This window comes from Bombus impatiens, unplaced genomic scaffold (genome assembly GCF_000188095.3).
Source record: "Bombus impatiens unplaced genomic scaffold, BIMP_2.2 scf_0019, whole genome shotgun sequence".
In the NCBI taxonomy this organism is placed as follows: domain Eukaryota; kingdom Metazoa; phylum Arthropoda; class Insecta; order Hymenoptera; family Apidae; genus Bombus; species Bombus impatiens.
In genome coordinates this window covers 1,084,741-1,109,897 of record NT_176438.1, presented here as the reverse complement: position 1 = coordinate 1,109,897, position 25,157 = coordinate 1,084,741, and the positions used below count along the sequence as shown (strand labels likewise).

Genomic DNA, 25,157 nt, shown 5'->3' with positions numbered 1-25,157 from the left:
TCGTGTAATCGATGTTACCATTCTGTAGAAGAATCAAGATTCGTATCTTCTTCTATATCAACAGGAAGAGGCCAATGACTCGATCACCAGGACGCTAATTAACGAGGAACCACAGAATCCAAGCGCGTCAAGTCGGGGACGTCTCGAGTATGTTTTCCAATTTAATAACAAATTCTTATGCATTTATGGAAAATTGCGATATTTATTGCCATTATTTTCCGTAAATAAAGTTTATGGGAAAACACGCAAAACTGCACAGAACGTAATGTAACATTTCGAAAGTAAAGTAAATCTCTACTTAGCTTTTATTTCTTTAGTCGCCTTTGGACAATACGTAGTACAAATTTGCGTGAATATCCACAGTCCACGTACATCTGCTATATTTCGGAGATATTTAAAACACCAACCTCTCTTCAACGTCCTTTTTTTTATAACGTCTTCCTTTATGTAGAACGATAATCGAAGATTATGTACGAACAACGTGACGCGAGTCGTGATTCGTTGATTTTCGAATTTTCAAACTTATTAATTCGTACCTAAACTGAGAATTTTAGTTCCAATCACTCACGTTCATACGTTATAACACACACATATATATAGGGTGTTCGGCTACAGGTGCAGAAAATTTAAGGGATGATTCTTGCAGTGAAAATAAAATGAGAATCAAGAATAAATAAATTGCGTTATCAGCTTTATTTATAGTTATTGACAATTAAAGATCGGACAAAATACCCCTGCACGCGAACAACCCACCTTGCACAAGCGAAAGGAGGTCAGCCTAGGCAGCGGGACGCACAGTGCCCCTGTGTATTATGTATATTTGAGAATGGGGAAATAAATTCAAACAAAATTTTTCTCTCGATTTCACTTTCACATTGAAATTAGGGAACATCTCAAAAATATGAACGCTTACGCTTGTAAGTGTAACCTGCTGAGCCTAACTAATCCTGTGAAATTTGATATTTTCGATATATTCAGGCTAATGAGAAAAACTTACGTTTAATGTGTGAAAGTGAAATTGAAAGGAAAATCTTATTCGCATTTGGTTGGCAAATACCCATACCAATGGAAAATTCTAAAATTTTCAAATCGCTTTACTGTAAATGATGTCTCTTGCTCTTCGATTATAAGTTGTATTATAAGTACAAACGACGTTGTGTTAAATTGTTTAGTTCTAGACAACTTTGGGAAAGTACTTTTCTCTGCAAATTAAAAATCGTGCAGCTTAATAAACGCTGTGATAATGAGAGATTTCGTTGCCGAAACGATACTTGCGACGATAATTTGTCTGGACAAATAGCGTTCATAATCGTATCGTTTAATGATAAAAAGGAGGACGAAAGAAACGTTACGAGTAGTAGCCAGTTTATCGGTTTGTGCATCAGATTACAGATTTCTTCCGTGACAAGCCACGATAAAAATTATTACAGTTCCCCTTCTTCAGGTTTATAATATTTCGGATTATTCGACAAACATTTAACGTCCTGTTAAATATTTGAATGCTAATCGTTTCGATGTCCTGCGAAAATCTTTTTTTGTTCGTTTCGTGCAATCTGAAAATGCCGGATTTTTCGATAAAAGGGGAAGAAATTTGGAAAGAGAAGGTAAGTTGCTCGATCCATCCACAAAGGATAATGCGTGATAGAAGAAAATAATCTGTAGATATTGTAGAACTCGACGATTTTTCATGCTCTTCTTAAGAAATACCAACTGATTACGCGATGCATTTATATATCGCGAAAGCGTTCACAAAACCATTATGTCCATATCGTATGTGTTACGACAAAATATTTTGCATTTCATTTCCATTGTAACGTCTGTCACAATGACTGTCGTGACGGCTATTATCATCATCGTCGTATTGGTAAAATCTGAAACTGAATCTGAAAATATGCGGAGAAATTACAAGAAGATATTTATTGCAGACATGTGTCTAGTAAAAAGTCAGTATATCACATGAATAACCATATAATCTTAAGCATATATGTAATAATATATATAGATAAGTGCTAAATATGGTTTCATTGAATATCGAGGTTTTATCAGTTTAATACGTATTTCTACTAAATAATTGAAACCTAATTTCTATATATCTACATTCTCGGATTTGTTTCAAATTTTTACAGTATGGTGATAGTCGAGTTTCATAATAATGACTAACGACATTTGAGAGAATTGTTCGTATAACTCATAATATGTACGTTCGTTCGTAAGAGATGTTTACACGTGCGTGAATAATCTCGTAAGCCTGTCGTGTAATCTCTAAAAAGAAATTAGACCTTAAAGACATTAAAAGTATACACTGAAATGTAAACGTAACGTATATATCGGCAAAGAAAAAATATTTTATTTCCATAGAACAAAAAAGGTATAAATGTAGAGATAAAAATTAATAATCAATAACATTATATATATATATATGATATAGATCAAAATTAATTACAAACGTTGTTTTTAACCTCAAAACGTTGTTTTCAAAACGACGTTCTCTTTTGTATATTTTATTTTCTATAGATACCGTACTTTATTTGTTATATTTGTTACATTCGTCACATTCGTTACACTATTATAAATTACACCGTTGCGTGTGCCAGTAATAATCGATTAATTCAATTATAACTTCTCGAAATTACCATGTTAGCCATATATTTTATTCGATGAAATTTTTCTTTTATAGGTTCGTTGCTGGAGTAATAAGCCGAGAACGAATACCAGCTTTCGAGAGAATGTTGTGGCGAATATCCCGTGGAAATGTATTTTTACGTCAAGCTGAGCTCGACAAGCCATTGGAAGATCCAGCTACTGTTAGTTCGCTTCTTATCTCTTCTTCTTCTTCTTCTTCTCTTCTGCTTCTTCTTCTTCTTTCCTTCTTTTGTCTTAAAACCATCGTCTAACTTTTCTTGATCTAATTTACAGAGATATAAAAATGACCTATTACTTGCATAAACTTTACGAGTAGAATTGATTCGTTTATCGCGATATTAATTCTATTCTCTTAATATATTTTTATTGTGTCTATATTCATCGTTCTCACTTACGTGTATTTATCGCTAAAATCACGTACGCAAGGATCCCAAGGATTTGGTAAGATATTCTAATTTTTCTACTTTTTACGTTGATGCTAGTATTGTCATTAGGTATTATTCTTTCATAAATCATTACGTAGAAGCTCTTTCTCTTCTTTGTACGTAATATGCGTGTAACCGAAGAGAAGATGTTTGTTTTATTGAATTAAAAAAAAAAAGAAAAATAAAGGTAGGTACGTTGTTGAATTTATTAAGCTAAATACATGTCAACTGGACTATCCACGAAACAAGTAGAAGATTTTCTTTACTTTCTTTCGCTTCAAAGTTGATTCACTTTCAAAGAATTTCACATTTTCCTATAATAATCAACCATAAAATCTTAAGTTGTTAGATTCCTTCTTTGAAGATATTCCTCCTATCGATGAACTTAATATTTTGCTATCGTTTGTAATTCTTTTTATTTGTAAATATCAGAAAATATATGTAATATCAATCGGTTGGTTTGTCTTAGGTATCGTAATTGATATTGCTTTTATGGCGTGCTTGGAAAAAGTGAGATACAAATTTACATTTAACTTCCTTGTGATTTAACTTCCAATTAATTATTTTATTAACAAACTGGCTATTCTTCTATCGTTATTATTGCTTTCCTTTTATTTTTTCTTTTCCCATATACCATCATTCTATATACTGTACTACCATTTAATCTTAATACCTGCTCATCGTCTTTATCTCTGTTATTAATTAAGAAAGATTACTCTTTACAGGAGGTCTTATTTTGTTCTTAATACGAACTTGATCTCTGTTTTTGGTCGTTTCGGTAAAAATTAAAAGTCAGATAATTGTGACAGAAGCAGTAACTCTTATCACGATGGATGATCGTAAAATACAAATACCTAACGATTCGGAAATAATGATTTAGATTTTTGCTGATCTATTTACGCGATAGACTTTCAAACTCGATCAATTTCATTCGAATTACAAAAAATCACAACTCCTGCACGCTCTGTTTAATTTTGCACAAATTTATCTAAGTTACTTGTATACTTTATATATCTTTTTTTATAAGATTTTAAGCATGAATGCTCAATGTTATAGCACCGATTGTTATTTAAATGTATAAATAATACAAAGAGACGAACTTTTAAGTAATTAATTTGCCCTTGTAGATGCGTACATCAGGTTGTGCCAAAAGTTCCTTTCATTTTATAAGTAAATAATAGATGTAGTAATAGACTGAAACGGATCGTACGTAATTCAGTAAAATAATATAAAACAAACAAATTTTGTGAAATTTTATGATTTCCTTTTGGGACATTTGGGACAACCTAATATATTATGAGAATATTGCTCGTGCTTTTTACCTTTCCATAATATGCATATAGATGTTATTACGATTAAATCGTGAAAAGGGAGAAATTTTCACGTATGAATATAATTTAATTTCATCGAAATGTCCACGCGTATGCGATGGTAAAAAACATCGTTAAAATTGAAATTTCATTAGTAAGGAGAATTAGTTAACTGTTTAGGCGTCGGTGGTTTATTCGACGTCAAGCGGTTAATAATTTATTGCAACTAGCAATTTCATTCTGCAAATATTTTTCAAATAATTGACGATCGAAGAAGATATTTATTTGCTGTGCGATATCGTAACGTTAGTTTATTCTAATCGCTACTACGGTAGATACATTTAGATATATTTACTAACATTGTTGATATCGCTAATACAATCTTGTTTGATATATGTACGTAAGTTTTGCGGATTGTTTTAGGGTAATCAAATTTTTAAAACGGTGTTCGTCGCGTTTTTCCAAGGAGAGCAGCTGAAGAGCCGCATCAGGAAAGTTTGCAGTGGTTTCCACGCGTCTTTGTACCCATGTCCGCACAGCCACGCGGATCGCGAGGATATGGTGAAGGGCGTTCGAACGCGACTGGAAGACTTGAACTTGGTGAGTCTTGTACATATGTACGTATACGGTAACATCGTTAACCATTTAGCTGTTGCGACCTCTTAGAAAACTTTGAAAACTATGTACCTAAAGTGTGTCGCAAAAGGTAAGTGATGACGAGTATACTCGTCAAACATGGAGTATGTGTGGCTGATATAATATGAAATTAAATTGTAACGAAATCACCGTTTTTATTTCTTAATTTTATTACCGGCGGGGCTCTTCATAACGCAAAGTATTGTCATTTCTTCATGACGAGTATACTCGTCAAACACAAAGTACGTGTGGTTGATGTAATATGGAATTAAGTTGTAACGAAACGATTGTTTTATTTCTTAATTTTATTACCGACAGGGCTCTTTATAACAAAAAGTATTGTCATTTCTTCATGACGAGTATACTCGTCAAACACAAAGTACGTATGGTTGATGTAATATCGAATTAAGTTGTAACGAAACGATTGTTTTATTTCTTAATTTTATTACCGACAGGGCTCTTTATAACAAAAAGTATTGTCATTTCTTCATGACGAGTATACTCGTCAAACACAAAGTACGTATGGTTGATGTAATATCGAATTAAGTTGTAACGAAACGATTGTTTTATTTCTTAATTTTATTACCGACAGGGCTCTTTATAACAAAAAGTATTGTCATTTCTTCATGACGAGTATACTCGTCAAACACAAAGTACGTATGGTTGATGTAATATCGAATTAAGTTGTAACGAAACGATTGTTTTATTTCTTAATTTTATTACCGACAGGGCTCTTTATAACAAAAAGTATTGTCATTTCTTCATGACGAGTATACTCGTCAAACATAGAGTACGTGTGGCTGTTGTAATATCGAATTAAGTTGTAACGAAACGATTGTTTTATTTCTTAATTTTATTACCGACAGGGCTCTTTATAACAAAAAGTATTGTCATTTCTTCATGACGAGTATACTCGTCAAACACAAAGTACGTATGGTTGATGTAATATCGATTAAATTGTAACGAAATCACCGTTTTTATTTCTTAATTTTATTACCGACAGGGCTCTTCATAACACAAAGTATTGTCATTTCTTCATGACGAGTATACTCGTCAAACACATAGTACGTGTGGCTGTTGTAATATGAAATTAAGTTGTAACGAAACGATTGTTTTATTACCGACAGGGCTCTTCATAACAAAAAATATTTCTCCATGACGAGTATACTCGTCAGAAACAGGTAGCTGGTTAACGCGGATTACGTAATTCGCTAGAAAGGTACTTACCGTAGTAAATTGATTCCCTTTTGCTTTTAAACGCTTTTTCGTTCTAAGATTCGATTCGTCGAAGTATCCAGGTATTTACAGCTTCTATTACGAGTATTACAATACGTACGAAAAATATTGGTCTAATTAATAACTGCTAAAATGGATCTATATCGTAGGAGATTGACAGCCGAAAAATGTATAATTCTATGTTTTGAAATACTTTCACGTAAAAATGTAAAAAGTAAGGAAGTCGTTTACACTTTTCTCCAGGCTTTTTGTAAGATATTTTTCGAAAACATATTTTTCCTTAATGTTACGTATATCTCATAAATATCAATAATTTTCAGTACGAAGAAAATCGAATTTATGCGCGTTTGAATAATTGTCGGGTCGTTTCTGATGAAAATGTACGACGAATATATGAAAACCCGGAATTCACTGGTTATATTATATGAAATGGATCGTCGAATCTTTCATCGTTGATATCTTCGTTTCTTTTCATTTCATTCAGGTTTTAAATCAAACGCAAGATCATCGTCAACGCGTGTTACATAATGTTGCCAAGGAGTTGCCCAATTGGACGATTATGGTTCGAAAGATGAAGGCCATTTATCATACGATGAATTTGTTCAACGTGGATGTAACGAAAAAGTGCCTTATAGGAGAATGTTGGGTACCTGTTGCCGATCTCACCATTGTCCGAGACTGTCTCACGGAAGGATCGGTTGGTTTCTTCAAATTATATTATGTATACAAGTTTTACGATACGTTTCAAGAACGAAACAATTCGAATAGGAGTAACACTTCTAGTAACAAGCTACAGTTCTATACTATATTTCTTATTAATTTCGTTAGCACGTGTTAGCACAGCTTCTATAACAGAAATTAATTTTCTCCTGTTATCGTACACATCGTTCTATACACCGTTGTGTCGAACAATAAGGAAATGAAATATGGTTATTTAGAGCATTTGATAACGATGATAAATTTTCTCGTAAATTATGGCCGGATACCTTCGAGACGCGATATATCTTGTGTCCTTCCTTCAACATCGCTGCGATTTTCTTCAAATTTTCATGTTTTTCTATATTCGAAGGAATTCTATAATAACCAAATATTCTTCTTTCACGTCTCGTTTATATTTTGTTGGCTCGTTCAACTGAAAATATGCTTTCCCGTTTATACTATAATTAAATTATATTATAATATCATTTATCAAGTTATATTATATATTACAATAATATAATAAAAATCGCGTTGAAATTTGACTTTCTTCAGCGTCTCTGTGGTAGTACGATACCATCGTTCCTCAATGTTATCTACACGAACGAAGATCCTCCGACGTTTAACAGGACCAACAAGTTCACCAGAGGTTTTCAAAATTTGATCGACGCTTACGGCGTGGCATCGTATCGTGAAGCTAATCCAGCTCTTTATACGATTATCACTTTCCCTTTCCTATTTAGCGTCATGTTCGGCGATTGTGGACACGGTAAATAAACGTTTTACGTTTCGACACTGACTACGGTTAAGAGTGATACACGGTGTCCTAATAAAACAATGATACAGTTGGCAGTTGGTAGATGGCGCGATTGTACGTGAAAAAATAAGTCGAAGGTACAGGCTGTCTTACATGATGATCGTGCGTGAGAAAATAAGTCGAAAATATGCAATGAATTGTTTTCACTTGAGGGACTTCGTTTCCGAGAAAATCGACTTTGAATTTCCACCGAGTACGCACGCACTTGACTGTGTCGTGGTCGGATCTCTATACGAACCATTGTTTGTTTCATCCGTTTACGTAGAAACGTACGTACTAAATCAGAGGTTTATTTCTAAAAGACAACTATTAAAACCGAGGATCATTTTGGCGTTCGAAGAACTGGAAGACTGGAAAATATGTTTTGGAAAGCGTGCACGAAAATTGAATTCGCAGAGCATTTCAAGAATCAGTGTTTTCAACAACTTTTGCACCGATAAAGCAGATTTTCAGAATTACTAAGTAAACCTACGGCATATGGTTTATATCGTATTAAATGAAAAGCTTTCTCGTTTAACGCGTCGTTTTTCGGGAATATCATGGCAAATCGCGAAGAAAAAGAAGATCGTGACTCACGCGTGTTTAGTTGAGAATCGACGTATTTACTCGTTCGATATTATCGTCCAAATGTCATTTTCTTGCAAACGAAGCGTTACACGTACATCGATCGCACGTTTTTCTCTATCTTCGGCTTATTTTTACGTACGTGGCACAATTGATCGAAACGATTGCTTCGACTCGAACGACTTCAAATCTGACCACTCTATCGGTTTTATCTCTATGTAAATCCAGTTTGCGCGGTGAGCGTAGCTTGAACGTCGAACGTAAGTTCGATCGCGCGCACCATCTACGTTGCACGTTTCTAATCAGATTCGAAATTGAAATAAAGATGAACATCATAAAGGTAGGAAATTTGAAACTGGTTTTATATAGTCACGAAACGCACCGTGTATTTCTTATAACGTACGAATGTACGTGTGTAGATAGGAATATGGAAAGCGACGACCTTTTCCTTTTTCTTCTCTTTTTTTAGGTTTAATTTTGAGCCTGTTCGCTGTATATATGATCGCGTTGGAGAAGAAGTTTATGGCGCAAAAGTCAGCGTCCGAAATTTGGAATATATTTTTCGCCGGACGTTATATTATCCTTCTTATGGGTTTGTTTTCCATTTACACTGGCATCATCTACAATGACGTGTTCTCAAAGTCATTTAACATATTCGGGTCTAGTTGGCACATATCGTACGAAGATGCAATGGGGAAAGATGATATGATTGAGTTGAATCCAGCTACCAGTAATTACGCGCAAGTGCCTTATCCATTGGGTATGGATCCTGTTTGGGTATTAGCCGAGAACAAGATAATATTTTTGAATTCGTACAAAATGAAGCTGTCGATCATCTTCGGTGTCGTGCACATGATCTTCGGCGTGTTCATGAGTATCCCTAATATTATGTAAGTTGATACAGCGATGGTTCCGGTTACGATTTCGATTTCGACGTATCATCGCTTTTTATTTATTTTTCTTTCCTTTTTTCTTTTTTTTTTTTTCGTTCAATCGAATCTTCTTCATATCTTTTATTTAGCGTATTTACCTATAAGTACGGAAATATCTAACGAACACAGAGATAGTTAGAGAAGAACAAAAGAAATAATTCGATCGATCGCTACTTCGAGTTGGAAATAATTTCTTTCGAAGATTTTATCGTAGCTCTTAGAAAAGGAAGCTTCTATTTACGATAGTCGGAAATTATTTCAAATCAATATCTACGTACGTATATTCGCAGCTATGTATTCGCACACTGATGGGAATACGAAACGATCATTTTGCTTTTCAGCTTATGCAAAGTCTCGGAATAGTTCAAAAGAGGCAATGGAAAATGAATATAACTTTAACAGGGAATTTTATGTGAAACGCGCTGCATATATACATGTACGTGTATATACGTGTGCACATATGTATAAGTGTTAAAATGCTATGCACCTCGTAAAAGCAAAAGTCATAAAAGTAAGAGTCGGAGAACTGGAAATCTCGAAATCGGATAGCAATTGGACCAGTGTTATTTCAAAGGAAAATAAGTTGTGAAATTTTAATTAGTTCATCCAATTGCTTCCCCAATAATCACGCGCATTCGTGTACTACGATAAATAGGTACAGGTTTCTGTTTTTCACTTTCACAAAAAGCGTCAATCTTTCTTTAACGAATCTATAAAAAAAGCCACGTTTAAATAACATTTTCTGTCTTTTTTTTTGTTACACGTACGAGTATATTCGTCAAATATTCTAATAGAGTTTGGAGAAAACAGAAACGAAACCATGTAGATATTACACATAGCTGAAAATCGAGGTGGTCCATACGTGCTAGATATTGTTCCTTAATCTGTATTTATAGGTATATTATATATAGACATAGGGTGTTTCGATTATCTTGGATTAAAATCGCTTAACATACGGTGATCACAAACATATTATGCGAGTTATAGGAAACATTTTGAAATTTCATTGGATATACGCGCCAAAGAGCATAATCAAATAATCAAACTTTTTTTTTATAAAATACATAACAGGTTTGCTGGAAGTATAAAGGAAACATTACCAATAAGTATCGTTTATATTACTTTTTACTAAAATTTTGAGTCTTTATAGTAAATGGTAATTGTTTATTTGCAGCTTGATTTTATACACGACGAGTATATACGTCAACCGCATCGAGATGCATTTAGATTGGTCCGTGTATACGCGTTGAACGCACTGAACTGGTTCTTCGGTAACTGGTTCGAAAGTATCATAAAGTATAAGAAACGTAGGACAAGTATGTCAAGTAGCGGCGGATTCTTACCGGTTCGTTAAAACCTGAACGCGTCGCGTCGTGTCGGTGAATTTCCGAAAAGAAACTCGTAATAGTACGCATGTACCTCGTATCGTATCGACGCTACCCCGCTGTGAGATGTAGGACTTGGGACTATAGTAACAAGTATCACGGCACACCCCCATCGCGGTCTGCCCGGCGTCGCGACGCTGCGCAGCATCGTGACAGTCATCTGCCATTGGCCTGCCCTTCTCCCGGGCTACGGCCAACCAAATCCAAATCCGACACAAACGTGACACGAACAGGCGTTTTGTCAGAAATTAAATATCTACTTAGAAGAAACTATAGCTAAGCGGTATGCATACGTAGGAAAAGATTATCCCGGATATCGAGATTGACGATCGTTTTGTATTTCAAGGCCATTGAAATCGGCCATCTCCGATTAACAATAATCCTATCTACGTATGTTAAGCAATGCAAGATGAACGAATCAGCCTGTGTAATAAATTTTACATAGAAACGAAATTTTACAGTATTTTTGTACGTTATACGCTATGGTAACTAGTAATAGTAGTTTTCACGTTCACGAATTACCTTATTAATTACATGTGTTTCTACGTTTCCCCAACAGGCATTTCAAGAGATACTCGAGCTTATTCCTAGAATTCTTGCCACAGTTACTTTTCCTTGTTTTATTATTTTTCTATCTGGTAGTTTTGATGTTCGTTAAATGGGTTTTGTATAATCCTGCTGCAACAGGTAACGTATTATATCATATCATACTTGTTATCGTTGCTATCTGATTTTCCATTCAATGGTGAAATTAATCAGATCCTGCTATGTATCTTCTTTTTTTTTTTTTTTTACAGATCATAGATACAGTCCTTCGTGCGCACCATCGGTTTTGATTACGTTTATTAATATGATACTGCAGGGTCACGCTACCGTGCCGCTTGGTTGTTCGGAGTTCATGTTCCCGGGTCAGTCTATTCTTCAGAAGGTTTGCGTGATACTCGCTCTGCTATGTGTGCCTGTAATGCTTCTTGGCAAGCCTCTTCTCTTCTTATTCCAGAAGAAGAGACGAGAAGAGAGAATCTTGGTGAGCAAATATAATTCTCGTACTATTATCTCCATTACAATGATCGTGTATCGACTCAGAAACTGGATCGACAAATTAACCAGTTAACCGCGGAATTTAGTTTTAGAAATCTGTCACGGGGCTGAGTCATTGAGTGCGCAAATAAATACAAGCGACGACGAGTATACTCGTCAAAGGCTGCTAGCTTTCGTTCGACGTGTATACTCGTCAAACGCAGTTGACTGGTTAAGGAGAAAGAACGCATAATCGAATTACAGCGTAATAGGCGACTTGGTTAACCGTTTTTACATTAGCTGCTGGATTAAATGGATATTTATAAAGTACTATATCGAAATCGCTTTGTATAAAAGCTGCCAATATTTTTCAACCTTGTGCATACATCCGTATGCTTGTGCTCATACATATACATACACATACGTGTACTTTTCTTATAAATAATTCGGTAAAAAAGTAATGACAAAGATAAATAAATGGTGTCTTCAAGACTCTACAATTTTCACTCGTTTTATATAAAGTTTTCACCTGCGATCGCTTTTCAATTTCAGAGCAATGGAACTCCATCTCAAGACATCGAATTGCAAACCGAAGGTTTACAAAATAATGCGACTATTAGTCAAGCCACCGATGCTCACGAAACGGAAACATTCGGTGAAGTGATGATACACCAGGTTATTCATACTATAGAATATGTTCTCTCAACGATATCTCACACTGCCTCTTATCTACGTTTATGGGCTTTGTCGTTGGCCCATGGACAACTTTCCGAAGTCTTATGGAAAATGGTGTTAAGCGAAGGTTTGGGTGCTACCGAGAATAACTATGTAAAAAGCGTTATATTGTTTTTGACATTCGCTGTATGGGCCACATTCACCGTCGCCATCCTTGTGATGATGGAAGGGTTATCGGCTTTCCTTCATACCCTTCGGCTTCATTGGTACGTAGAAAGCAACCAAGAAACCAGAAAATAACGAACCGATAGCCGTTAATTAACGTTCCCAAGTATTCCGGTTTTTTAGTCGATCACTGTCTAACAACGATACGCGAGTCATAGTAGTAGAATGTACAGAAAGACGAAAAAATAACGATGAAAAGCAATATCTGTATCGTCATCTCACTAACCTTGAAACGCGACTCGTCCTTTGTCTTTTCATCCATTTTAGTCGTTTCGAATAACTATTGCTTGAATTAATCGGAATAGAAACTAATTGGTAGTAGGAGACAGAGGAACGGGGGTCAGGCAACTGCAACTCTGCTAGCTGAGTAATGATTTTAACCAGCTAGCTGTTTTCCACGAGTATCGCCACTTGCATCTTCCTTTCTCATTCTTTTGAGCAACGTAAATGTCTCGAACAGATATAATATATTTTCTCAATCATTCGTGCACTTACGGTAGAAATCTTTTACGAATGTACCATGTATGTATGCAGCACGATAATATCAATAATAATAATAATAGTGATAATTTTCTTTTTTCAGGGTAGAGTTTATGAGCAAATTCTACGATGGCCAGGGTTATCCCTTTCAGCCATTCTGTTTCAAAACTATCTTAGATGCGGAAGAATCCGAAGACTAATATCGGACCACTGCTGTGATCCTCGGCAATAACAATTATAATTAGACATACATATCCATCGTGTTAAACGGAAAGACTTGTTTTTATTTTATGTATATAACCAGTTCAGCAGTATCGAATGAAATACAGCGGAAAGATGTGTCTGTTTTAGGAAATTTCTATCAGTATGTTTGAGAGCATTCTCAGATTAACCGATTGATCGCGATTTAAATGATACATCAATCGTCGTAGGAACAACGTTTAATCCAAAATAGATAGCCCGTATCGTTTCCTATTTAATCGTAAACGAATTGGACAACAGTATTGCGACATGTCTAACGTCATTTACCATTTTCCGATTCTGTTTGGAAGCTTGCATCGTGTATCGAACGTACGTATGTACCTAAATATATAGTATATAATACGCATATAGTATATATGTACCATGTAGGTACTCGGTGTACGTTGGAAAATCAATTTCGAGAAACGTATTTCAATAATACGATAAATTATGCTGTAAATTCTGATAGAACGAAAGCCGAAGAGATAACGGAAGAATTTCAATGGATCGGTAGATACCGATTAATAAAACGCAAAAATTAATCGAATTAAATTGACGGAATTTTTTTGAAAATTCCGCTAAAAAAAGGAATATCTATATCGTGCTTTCTCTTCGTAAATTCTCTAAACAGTCTAATAACATCGAACACGTAAATTCGTCGCTAGAAACTGAAGGCGGTCGTTGGATGAAACAGATTTCTCAGTTCGAGTAACATGTAATTTCATTCGTGTTTTTGTTAGATCACAGCACGTTAAGTATTAGCTGTTACGTTTCGTATACGATCCATCTATACTTGTATAATTAAGAAATAATTTATTTGTCTTATTTCTTCGTAAATATGTATCCTTCGTGAAAAATTGAAAATACCTGTACTTGTACGTAGTAGGTACCGCGACGTTCTTTAAATAATTTTTACAGCATTCTACTAAATAGGATATATACGGTGGCGAAAGTTTATCGATCGACCTTATTCACGAATCTATCAATCAGTCCCAGTATTTTTAAAAAAGAGAAATATCGAGTCAAGTTTTCCTATTAAAAATATTTTTTCTATTTTCTTACTAACGCGACAGAAGGTAGTCGAAGAAAATCGTAGACGAGATAAAGAGAGTAATTTGTCGAAATTCTACGTCAAGGTAATTCGGAAGAGAAATTCGTCTTGGATCAACTAAGCATATCGTTGATCGGTAAATCGGTACACGTCTCGTTCATTCCATTGTTCATTGTCAAAATATGACGAAACGGTAAAAATATCGCGTAACGTAATACAATATCCAGCATACTATCTATATTCGCATAATATTATTATGCTAGGAGTATATATAAGCGGAGAGAAAAGTTGAAATCTGAGAAGGATGGCGGGAATGTACATTCTATGTTACTAGAGTACAAATTGTTGAGAGTGATTGCGAGAAGTATTGACCCTGCAACTAATAAGAAATGCCGATCGTTAGAGATACATCCAATATATTGTAGGTATTAATATCCAATGTATCCAATATAACGTGGAAAAAGAAGAAAAAAGCGATGCAAATATATATATTTTACCAATATTACGATCTTACATTCATTTCGTTTCTGCGCATTCTCTTTTATTTTCCTGCGCGCAAAGCAAATGCCACTCGTATTTGTTTATCGTAGCTCGCGTGTAGCCACTTTTCACGAATGTATTACGCGTGTCGAAATATATGGAAATTTTGTCTGAAAACTGGCGATGTAAGTTTGTCAGAAGATGCAAGCTTACTATTACTTTTCGCAGAGATGACAAATAATTAAACAGTCGATTACTCGTCATAATAATATTCATAATACTATTAATAATAATATTCATCTATGTGTTCGCTGTCGATATCTATTTTGTAATTTCTACACACGATATTCATAGGTTCTTCAATTTTTCACTTTTTCCCTATATAATCGAGATAGTCGTCTGTAAATAGTTTCATTCTATCGTAGTCCTGCAGGTTTTTATATCTCGATCTTGTTTCAGGATAATAACTATTCTTCCTATATTTTTTTCTTTCTATAAGATAGCTGCCCCGTGTGCAACACCGCCTAGGCATCGAGCATTTAAATTTAAATAATAAATAAATCAACGCAGCTTTCACCATCATAGATAGTTAGGCGTACAATTTAGAAAACGTATTTTTCATCGATGTAAAAATTCCCAGTTGCAGCATCGTACGATGATTGACCTATACTTGACGCCAAACGCTTGGATTTGGACCGATTAAACGATTTCTTTTTACAAAACTAGCATTTTATTATTATTACTTACAATTAACTCTAGTTCTTCGATTATCATCACAGACATATCAAATTGCGAAAGTATCTGCGGTCTAGCGATCGATTAATTGAATTTTCCCGAAGAAAGAAATAGCAACTTTCGTAGACACGTATATTTACCACTGCAGTGGCACACACTTAAATCGTAGGAATTTTAATTCAAGAAATTCAAAAATTCGATGTTTGTAACGACGGGTATCATTGTCATTTGCTTGTCAGTGTAAGGACTTTTCAGCAACTTCAGTTCGAATTTAGACGCGCTTTCGATAGACGTTAAGAAAAATATTCAAAGAGATGTCACTCCTGCTGATTGTTACTTCCAAAATTATTATTATTTCGTCAAACTATATAACACTGCTTTCTAGCAACTTGTTTCGATAAAACCAATCGAACCTTTCGCTGTTAACTTGAAACTCTACACGACGATTCTGCTAACAAAAGGAAATACAGAAAGTTGAGATTACGTATTGAATACATTCGTATTGCGTGTTTAATATTTCGGGCGTTCCTTTATTTCGAAAATTCCGAAAAGAAATTGATATCTCGAGCCTTTGTAATCGATAGAAGCGACGAATACTAACGTTCCAGTTAAAGAACGCTTTTAACAATTTCAGGAGAAAATAGGTAAATTTTGTGCGTAAACCGTCGCGTATTAAAAATACTCTCGTCTTCGTATTTTATTAACTCGAGTTATTTAAACAAGTTCTTACGAGTTATTTTTTATTACATTAGCACGTCATATACACTCGGTTTTGGTAGTAAATCGCGCGAGAATCTCAGATGCGCGACAGTTTAGTTATTTGTTACATAAAAAAGTAAGACGGTAACGTTTTTGTATCGAAAAAAAGATAATAGATAGATATAAGAAGATTGTAGGAAGAATACGTAGAGCTTTCGACTTTTTTTACATTAAATTTAGTACGTTGTTTGGTTTAAAAATGTAGTGCCTTGTCGTCGATCAATCTCGTGTTACCAAAGCTTTCATATTTGATTTTAGTGCTATGTATTCAAATATTCAAATACCGAAGATATCGGAGTATCGCATGCCTCACCAATGAACACGTTTGGTTTGCAGAACATTTACTCGACTTACGAATTATTAGCAAGAGATATAAAATCTTCGATTAAGTCGTGTTAAAATTCTTTTGTTTAGTTGTATAGACGGTAACATGGAAATCAGACAAAATGCAAACAACGAAATTGTAGCCCCTAATTATCATGTTTTTCTCCTTTCCAATTAAATCTCTTTACTTTTTCTTACAAATTGATATGTGGAAAAGGAACGTGCCGTTAAATGCAACATTAAAAATTGAAACGTGATATTCGGTGTTTGTATTTTGTTCTTTACACGTTCTCGACGTAGATATAATCGTTTTAACTATGCAAAATATACAAATCTTGGACGTTTAAAAAATTCTATTACTGCGTATACTTTCCGATGTTTAAAGCTAAATTTCAAAGATTGTCGTCTACTTTATACGTACTACGTATGTATTTCGATTCGACGAATAGCTGAAAATTCGTAAAATCGATAAAAGCCACTGATTTGATGAGAAGGTCCTTGAAACGTTCAGTCTTGCCAGTTCAAATTTGTTAACGGATGCGCAACAAATACCTAGGTGTATAATATTTTTAATATACATGTTAAACGTTTACGTTTACTTTCGCGTTTACTTTCAAACAACAAATATGGAAGAAACTTACGAAGGCGCTGATATGCAGTTCTTTGCAGTAGGTTTACCGCGCACGCTTCGCACCCTAATCCACGTAGGTTGCACGTAAATACACGCGTCTCTCGATTTACGCGCCATTTTTTTCACGCGGTAAAGTATAACTTACGCGATTTACGCGGTAGTTTTTAACACGTTCGCGCCTTACGCACTTAATGCGATATCTTATAAAAAATGTTAACTATTGTTAAACAAAATAGTAAAAAAAAAAAGCAATGGACACTATGAACGAAATGTTGTGAATGTTATGTTTGTAGGTTACATGTTTAAATAATATGAAACCGTTATCGATATGTTGGATGTAATATTGATCGCCCGGAAAGTTCGTTCCGATTTTTAAACAATTTAATAAAATAATACATTTTCTTTAGCACCAGTATCCATCCGGCAAATTGTTTTCAAGCGTTTCACGCTAGAAAAACGTTACTAAAAGTATTTTTAAATATGCTCATTGATCTTTAATTAAATACTACGCTGGTGAATTGATTTTTTAAGTAATTTGGTGGAAATAAAATATCGTGCTGAATAGTTTTTCGTTGGAAAACCTGAGAAGTTCCGGAAGGATGGAAAGTGGAAGAAAATAGCACCTATATAGATCGATAAATGTATATCGAATCGAAATCGAAACGAACTTTCCGGGCGATGTTTTGAATCTTTTTAAAATACGCGGCAAAAATACGCGGCAATTCAAACTGACTGCTTGTCAGAGAGTAACGCCCTCGGTGTGTTAATTCAAGCGGCTGGAGAATATATTTTCCCACAAGTCTTAAAAACAACAAGTATAATACATACAGTAACTTATTCGGCGATGTTGAAACGCGTCAGTGCTGTGTAAAACAAGAATGAAAGCTCATTACGTTGCGCTAGTAGTCATATGAGTACATATTTCTTCTTTCGTAACTATTTACGAAATAAACTTTATTTACGCGATTTTCGATCGCTTAAAACGAATGCTCTGCGTAAATTGAGAGACGGTTGCACTTACATAAGTATGTACGTATGTATATATGCAGATTTTTAGATAACGCAAAGATGGAGATGTAGCTAGAGATGGAAAGAAACGTGACGAGATAACACAGCGGCAAGCGAAACACTGCTCACTCTGTCACGGGATGTTACATTCTTTTGTTTGTATATGAAACGCTTGCGGCCAATACGCGTGCTTAAATTTACGACGTAAGCGTTGAGTCTGCGAAAAAGAGCCAATCAGGGCCGCGCACCTTCCACAGCACCTTGCTTTCCATCTCTGTGCGCCTACCCTAATATCTATATACGTACATGTAAGTTTTCACGATATTCTTCTAATGTATAAATATATTTTTTACATAAGTTATAAATTTTATAAAAAGCATATTTCTATAAAGTATCGTAAATATTTTAACCGGTTAGCTGTTACGATCTCTTTAAAATGTGTGTAGCACTTAAAATGTGTGGGGAAAAAGTAAGCGATAACGAGTATACTCGTCAAACACGGAGTGTGTGTGCCTGTTGTAACATAGAATTAACTTATAATGATATGAATGTTTTATTTTTTAATTTCATTACCGCAATTTACTGCGATTACTAAATTGTAATTTAAACAGCATATTGTAAGTACCTTTTATGCATGACAAGTATACTCGTCGTAACACAAACGATTGCCATTTCTTCATGACGAGTATACTCGTCAAAAACAGCTAACTGATTAAATAGATTATTTTAAATAGATTTAGAGGCGGGCTGGAAATTAAAAGACAGAAGTTTCGAAAAAAATGTTCATGCTTTAAGGTTAGAACGCGTATAGTTTAGAATACAGAAATTAATCGTATAGGGAAAATTATTTGTTGGTATACCGATGGTCTACAGACTATAGACTATAGACTATAATATATAGACTATAGGCTATAATATAGCGTTGCAATATTATGTCTCTGGACATAATTGGTGGAAAATCAGGACTCCTTGGCGACGACAAATACATATCGCGTAAAGTGTAGAACGTAAAGGTCTCGATTGTATATTTTCTATAACTCGGAGAAAGACATCACACAGTTTGAACAGAACAGAAAGGAACTTGTCGATATGCACTAGATGAAAATGCCGTAGAATTATTATACGATACAATTTGTACAATGTACGTATTAAAATTTTCTAAACGAGCCAATTTTCTAAAATTAAAATTTGTTAAAACGAATAAAAATTCTGAGAAACTCTATTTACAATCTCGACCGAATGTTTAACACTAATCTTACGAGGTCCGGTCAAACGACCGGTTTCGAAATTTAATCTCATCATTATTTCCTTCGTTCACTTAAATTTATTATCCTTATATTATCCGATTAATCGATTTCTCAATTTTTGTTAATATAAGAATTCACATAGAGTTAGACGAATGAAAGAAATAACAATGAATCTACGATTTTAAATTAGATTTTGAAACCGGTCATATGAAATGGGCCTGGTAAGGTTAGTGTTACCAACCTGCTGCATCGATCGATGCGTCTGTAAAGAAGGATCGAATATAAAAAGAAAAATCACTATCCAAGGTTTCTTGAATGATCGACATTAATGCTGGCAAACATAACCGCATTTGATCGTAAACTGCACAGTTACCGTAAACAGGTGGCCATAATCGGACGATTCGTCGACTTCTATTCGTTCATGGGAAATTTAAAGGAAGCAAAATGTTCGAGATGCATATATGGACGTATACGCATATACATATATGTAATAGGTAAAAAGGTTTAACTTAAAAAGACTTAACTTGTAGTTTTCGATGTGTCCCGACCTAAGAAACGAGTTTTAAAATGCAGCACCTACTGGTTCAAAAGTTACGCGTTCGTACTTGTATAAAATCGAGCATTTTTAGCGTATTTAACCGGTTACTTTGACGCCATATTGGCTTCTAGCCACGATTCGAGCAATGAGTGACATCGTTGCTTGTAAATAAATGTCATCACACACACACGAACACACACAACTATATCTGTGTATATGTATATACGTATATCTCTATGATTACGCCAGTCAAACCAATTTGCAGCAACTTCGGTTCCGCGTTCGTCCGCGCAACCAATCGAATGACGGCTAAAAGCCAATATGGCGTCAAAATAATCCGTCAAGTGCGCTAAAAATGTTCAACTTTAAACGGAGAATTTATCGCGTGGAAAGCTGCAAGATGGAAAGAAAGATTCGATAATTATAAATAAATAAATGAAAGTTTATTTCGGAAAAATGTATAGGATATTCAAGGCAGAGAGTAACTACTTGTGAAAGTTTCTAATAGACTAAAATTACACGATACGTATATAGTCGGTTGAAACGTACAGGGTGCAGCCGAATAATACGTACGAGCGGATACGAAGTGATTCCTTATGAAAAAATAAGAACACAATATGGAATAAAATTTTTTCATTTAAGGCTAGATTTACAAGAAAATCGAGTTTTAAAATTTATCAAGCATATTTTAATGTGGCTAATTCCGGACTAGGCAGGGTCAAATAATCGACAGCAGGTCATTTTACGCTTGAAAATAAGTGGAAAATGCAGAATGAAATATTTCCTCGAGGCGCTTTGTTTCCGAGAAAATAAATTTGAGAAATTATCGTACGCGTGTAAGTACTAGATCGATTCTTAACTAAACATGTTCGAACTTTGTTCTTTTGAAAATATAACCTTGAACAGACAAGTTTTATTTTATATCTTCTACTTACTTTCGCTTCTATCGATAACATCTTATCGATCGGTTACTCATACCAGTCGGTAATTAGTCATGTTCAAGTATACTTGGTAAATTTCCAAACTCAATTTTCTCGAAAACTAAGCCTTCAATGAACAAATTTTATTCTATATTTCGTTCTTATTCTTTCATAATGAATCACCTCGTGCTCGCTTGTACATGTTACTAGGCCGTACTCTGCACGTATACGAGTTTATCGAAAATTAGTAAACTTCGATTGCTACGAATACTGTGGTGAACCAATGTAGCACGCAAATACACGTACGTATATCGATATTTAATGGATCAATGGCTTAATAAGGATTATTTTACGATGGTCGCGACAAGTTGAAGATTTACCGGTAAAACTTTCTTCCATATTTAGCGATTAGAATCGTATAGAATTAGGAAAATAATTCAATCGCGATATGTACTCTCGCTCGAGTTTTACCTGCTCATAGTCCAGTCAAGTTAAGCGTAAAACGGTCAATCGAGAAACAAATCGACGATAGTAGGAATGTTTTTGAAGATTTTTATAAGAATAAAAAAGAACGGCAGCGGATGCTCTCTAGTGGGAATTTTCCTTGGGGCTTCCTCCTTCATTCAGCTTCTCCTTCTCGTCTGTGTCGACGGTGAGTTGCGTAAGTTGTGTAGCTTCGTAAGCGGCGCTGGTTTTTCTGCCCGAGCGCAAATACATAGCGAAACAGGTGTCGTGTTTGCCAAAATTCTCACCGTCTTCGATCGTTTCAGGCATCGGTTGATTCACAGTTTCCGGCAGATACAACGATAAGAAACCAGATACCAGGGCGACGAAACCGAAGAGTACCGCAGGCACTTTGGGATTCAGAGAGTCCAACAGCATTATCAACGGTGTGAGAGCTCCGCTGAAACGAGCGCACATAGAGCCTATTCCCAAGGCGGTATTTCTTACTACCGTAGGGAACAGTTCGGCCGTGTAGTTGTAAATAACCGCGAACGATCCAGCTATGCAAGCTTTGCCGAACAGGACGATGGTCACGATTATGGTGGCAGCTGTATCAGTACCAGTCGGGATGCTGGAGGCGATTATACAGCACACGCCGCCGATCAACATGAACGTACTGACCAGGCATCTTCTTCCAGTACGGTCCATTAGGAAGCACATTAGCAGGTACGAAGGTAATTCCACCAAACCGCTGAGGAACAGCATCAGAAATGGATTTCCAACGAGATTTCCTGCATTCAATGACAGCCCATAATAGACGATGGAATTGGCGAACCAATTCAGACATACGTTCAACGTTTTCTTCCGGAGATTCGGAGTCTTGAAGAGATCCAAGGCTCCGTAAGAACCTTGTTCCTCTTGATCCATCTGCCGTATCTTCCCTTCGCTGATCAATTTCCCCGTATCTATATCTACGTTGTTGCCATTCATCTTCAGACCTTTTCGTATGATAGTCAGCGCTTCGCTGACGCGACCTTGGGCCCACAGCCAACGTGGAGATTCGTCCATGAGCCACCAGTGGCCGATAAGAAGCACGCTGTGAAGCCCGTAGACGATTTGCAGCCACGTTCTGTCCTTGATCACGGCACCCCAAACGGCTACTAACATGAACCCAACGGCGAACGCCAGTTGAAACATTATTCCGCAAACGGTCCTCTTTGTTGCTCCGACCAGTTCCATCGTCAGGACGAATCCTGTTATATAAGCGCCAGCCGAACCGAAGATACCGTACAGAAATCTAAGGATGAGGAAAAGGTAGTATTTGTTCACCAAAGCTACGGACACTCCGAAAACAAGTTGGGCAACAGCAGACACGTAGAATATTATCTTTCTGCCGTACTTGTCGGCCAAACTGCCCAGCGTTACGGCTCCGATAAACACGCCGAACATGTAGCAAGACTGCGCTGCTGCGCCCATCCATCGCTGCGAGCAAACGAAATTCCATTCCATTCCGCGCGACGATTGGAAGTACTCCGTGTCATAGGTCCACGAATCGCACTCCTTCGTAACGTTGTTCGCGTCCAAATAGTGGCACGCGTCCACCGCTCGGGGAACGTCGTCGAACGCGATAGAGGAGTTCCATGTTGAAGATGTGAAATTGAACGATTCTGTCGGAAACGTGGACCGAGGAACGTTACACGTATGCGGTGGCACTGCAGCGACTGTGAGTAAGGTGAGCATATGCAGACCGGCTGTCAATGCGCCGAGAATGTGCAAGCAGAATTGCCAGCATTGGTATTTACCAAATTCGCCAAGATGCATCATCAGCTCCTCGAGATTTTTATCTACGCTCGCCATCTTTCGTCTTTCGTCTTGGCAAACTTGTTTCTCCAATCGTCTTCTCGTTAGCCGACCTCTCTGTCTAACCGCGATTCGCGTTAAAATCGCCTTGATTTTATTTCTTTCCCAATGTCCATCAGCTTTTAAGTATCTGCCCCTTCAGCATTTCCAATTCATTGCTAAGGCGTGATCAACATATCGTTTAACGATCTAATTTCGCTAAATTTCGCTGTTTTTCTCTTTCGCTATTTCGATATTCTCGCAATGTTCCTTTTTGCAAACCCTTTCTTCCGTTTGGAAAATATTTCACTCGGCCGCCGACTGGTTAGTTAGTTGAAACGAGACGGGACGAATTCAGTACAGAGCGAAAAGCAACGTAACAGCGTGGACTGCGTATGAACTGCACTGTTCTAATGCCCACGGAGAACTGGATAACCGACTAGAATTACCAGCGTGAACAGCCGCTGAACGGATTCGTCGCATCCGGAGAATGCGTTGCACTGGTTTTTTGCAAAATTCAGGACTCTCTTGGCACCGTTACCACCTATTTTCCTCCTTACGCGCTTCACCTGATGTCGATTCCGTGAATTTTACGTCGTAACAACATCTGCCACAGATTGCTCTGAAAATAAATGCGAAATAAATTCGTATGCGTAATTATTACGTTTGAAACGCGCCGTTACATGCGAGTAATACGTAGTATGATTTCATAATCGTTTTAGAAAATCGATAATTAGTTCTAATTAGATATAATTAAATTATCGATAACCGATCGATGACGGAGCGAGTATTCTGAAAATAAATGCCACATAAATAGGCATAAGTTTGAAGGTTTGACAACTACACGTTCGAACGTACACTTTTAGAATCAGATTTCGCTGTATAATCCTTCTAGAAAATTACAGATTTAAAGGGAGATTTGTCTTTTACTGAGACAATAATCGAAATATAATCTAATATGCAGATAAAATATGTAACTTTCATATAGAGATACGTTAGAAAGTTAACGCGGTACCTACTAACACGAATAGTATTGTTCACTTGTGAAGTTTCCTTTTTTTTTTTACTTCGTATCGTTAAAATTAGCATCGCGTGTGTAATAATCAACATAAATCTGCGAAACTGTATCGTTTCGATTAAATTTTCATTACAGGCTCGAATAAAAAAGAAAGCGATAGAGAAAGTGAACTTTACTGTTTCCTTCGCAACAACTAACTAAAGAAACTGGTCGAAAAGAATGCAAGTCGCCGATCTTAAAAAAGTTATGTCCGAATAATATACATAGTTACGTACGTACTTGCATACATGTATACAATTTTTCGTATTTTTATTCTCGAGCGAAACGCAACACGGGAAAATACGTATATCGTAAAACCTCTCGCAGCACGTGCTGTATCAGACTGAAAGTTATAGTCTTGATAGTTCGTATGCTCAATGCCTTATCGCTGTTATACCACGTATACCGTATGGATATCGTGGATTTCTGCGGCTACAAGCTACGAGTCGCGAGATCGATTATCTTACCAGTTTCGAAATAATATCATTCGACGATAGCTTTATCCCTTAAATAAACTTCGACGCGTAAATTGTTGGAGCTAAAGGTACTGGCGCGTCACGGTATCCCGTATTGCCTTGTTGGCTATTTCTGAATTCCCATGGCCTTGCTTTCTATCGTGCTTCTGACCTTTTTGCACTCTTTCAGATCTACGTGTACGATAATACACAGAGCGTGTACTCTATTTGCAATTTATTAACTAACGTTCATCTGTGCTGTGCGTATTACATATAGAATACAAAGATAAAGATAACGAAGATTTCGATGAAATACTTTCTCCACAGTGAATCCACGGTTGTCTTTATCTCTTTTCTTTTTTTTTTTTTTTTTTTTTGACGGTAC

At 36.0% G+C, this 25,157-nt stretch overlaps 3 protein-coding genes and 1 long non-coding RNA gene across 11 annotated transcripts in view; 2 read left to right on the top strand and 2 right to left on the bottom strand.

Annotated features, from left to right (window-relative positions):
• Positions 1–14,837, top strand: part of LOC100741925 (V-type proton ATPase 116 kDa subunit a) — a 53,142-nt gene extending 38,305 nt beyond the window's left edge. For 2 of the 3 annotated variants that reach the window (XM_012381194.2, XM_012381190.2), the window contains exons 5-14: positions 29–147; positions 2,678–2,804; positions 4,802–4,978; positions 6,735–6,947; positions 7,502–7,715; positions 8,797–9,217; positions 11,204–11,331; positions 11,442–11,671; positions 12,217–12,605; positions 13,148–14,837. In XM_012381194.2, the coding sequence (XP_012236617.1) occupies positions 29–147; positions 2,678–2,804; positions 4,802–4,978; positions 6,735–6,947; positions 7,502–7,715; positions 8,797–9,217; positions 11,204–11,331; positions 11,442–11,671; positions 12,217–12,605; positions 13,148–13,244 (2,115 nt within the window). In that variant the 3' untranslated portion in view covers positions 13,245–14,837. The remainder of the gene's footprint in view (positions 1–28; positions 148–2,677; positions 2,805–4,801; positions 4,979–6,734; positions 6,948–7,501; positions 7,716–8,796; positions 9,218–11,203; positions 11,332–11,441; positions 11,672–12,216; positions 12,606–13,147) is intronic. The other variant, XM_012381214.2, reaches the window with a different exon arrangement.
• LOC117151307 lies at positions 7,042–7,599 on the bottom strand. The gene is made up of 2 exons (XR_004461123.1): positions 7,460–7,599; positions 7,042–7,382 (listed from the first exon to the last, which is right to left on the bottom strand). It is a non-coding gene; the product is annotated as an uncharacterized LOC117151307 (long non-coding RNA).
• Positions 14,838–20,478: 5,641 nt separating the features above from the next.
• The window catches only part of LOC100741805 (organic cation transporter protein), a 26,313-nt gene continuing 21,634 nt past the window's right edge, over positions 20,479–25,157 (bottom strand). For 5 of the 6 annotated variants that reach the window (XM_033319086.1, XM_033319088.1, XM_012382320.3 and 2 more), the window contains one exon: positions 20,479–23,882. In XM_033319086.1, coding sequence (XP_033174977.1) covers positions 21,566–23,278 — 1,713 coding nt within the window. In that variant the 5' untranslated portion in view covers positions 23,279–23,882 and the 3' untranslated portion in view covers positions 20,479–21,565. Of the gene's footprint in view, positions 23,883–24,557; positions 24,618–25,157 lie in introns of those variants that run through there. The other variant, XM_024365184.2, reaches the window with a different exon arrangement.
• LOC100748435 (zinc finger protein 14-like) overlaps positions 24,273–25,157 on the top strand; it is an 80,923-nt gene continuing 80,038 nt past the window's right edge. Inside the window, exon 1 of the mRNA XM_033319176.1 lies at positions 24,273–24,304. The gene's annotated coding sequence lies outside the window, so the exon portion shown is untranslated. The remainder of the gene's footprint in view (positions 24,305–25,157) is intronic.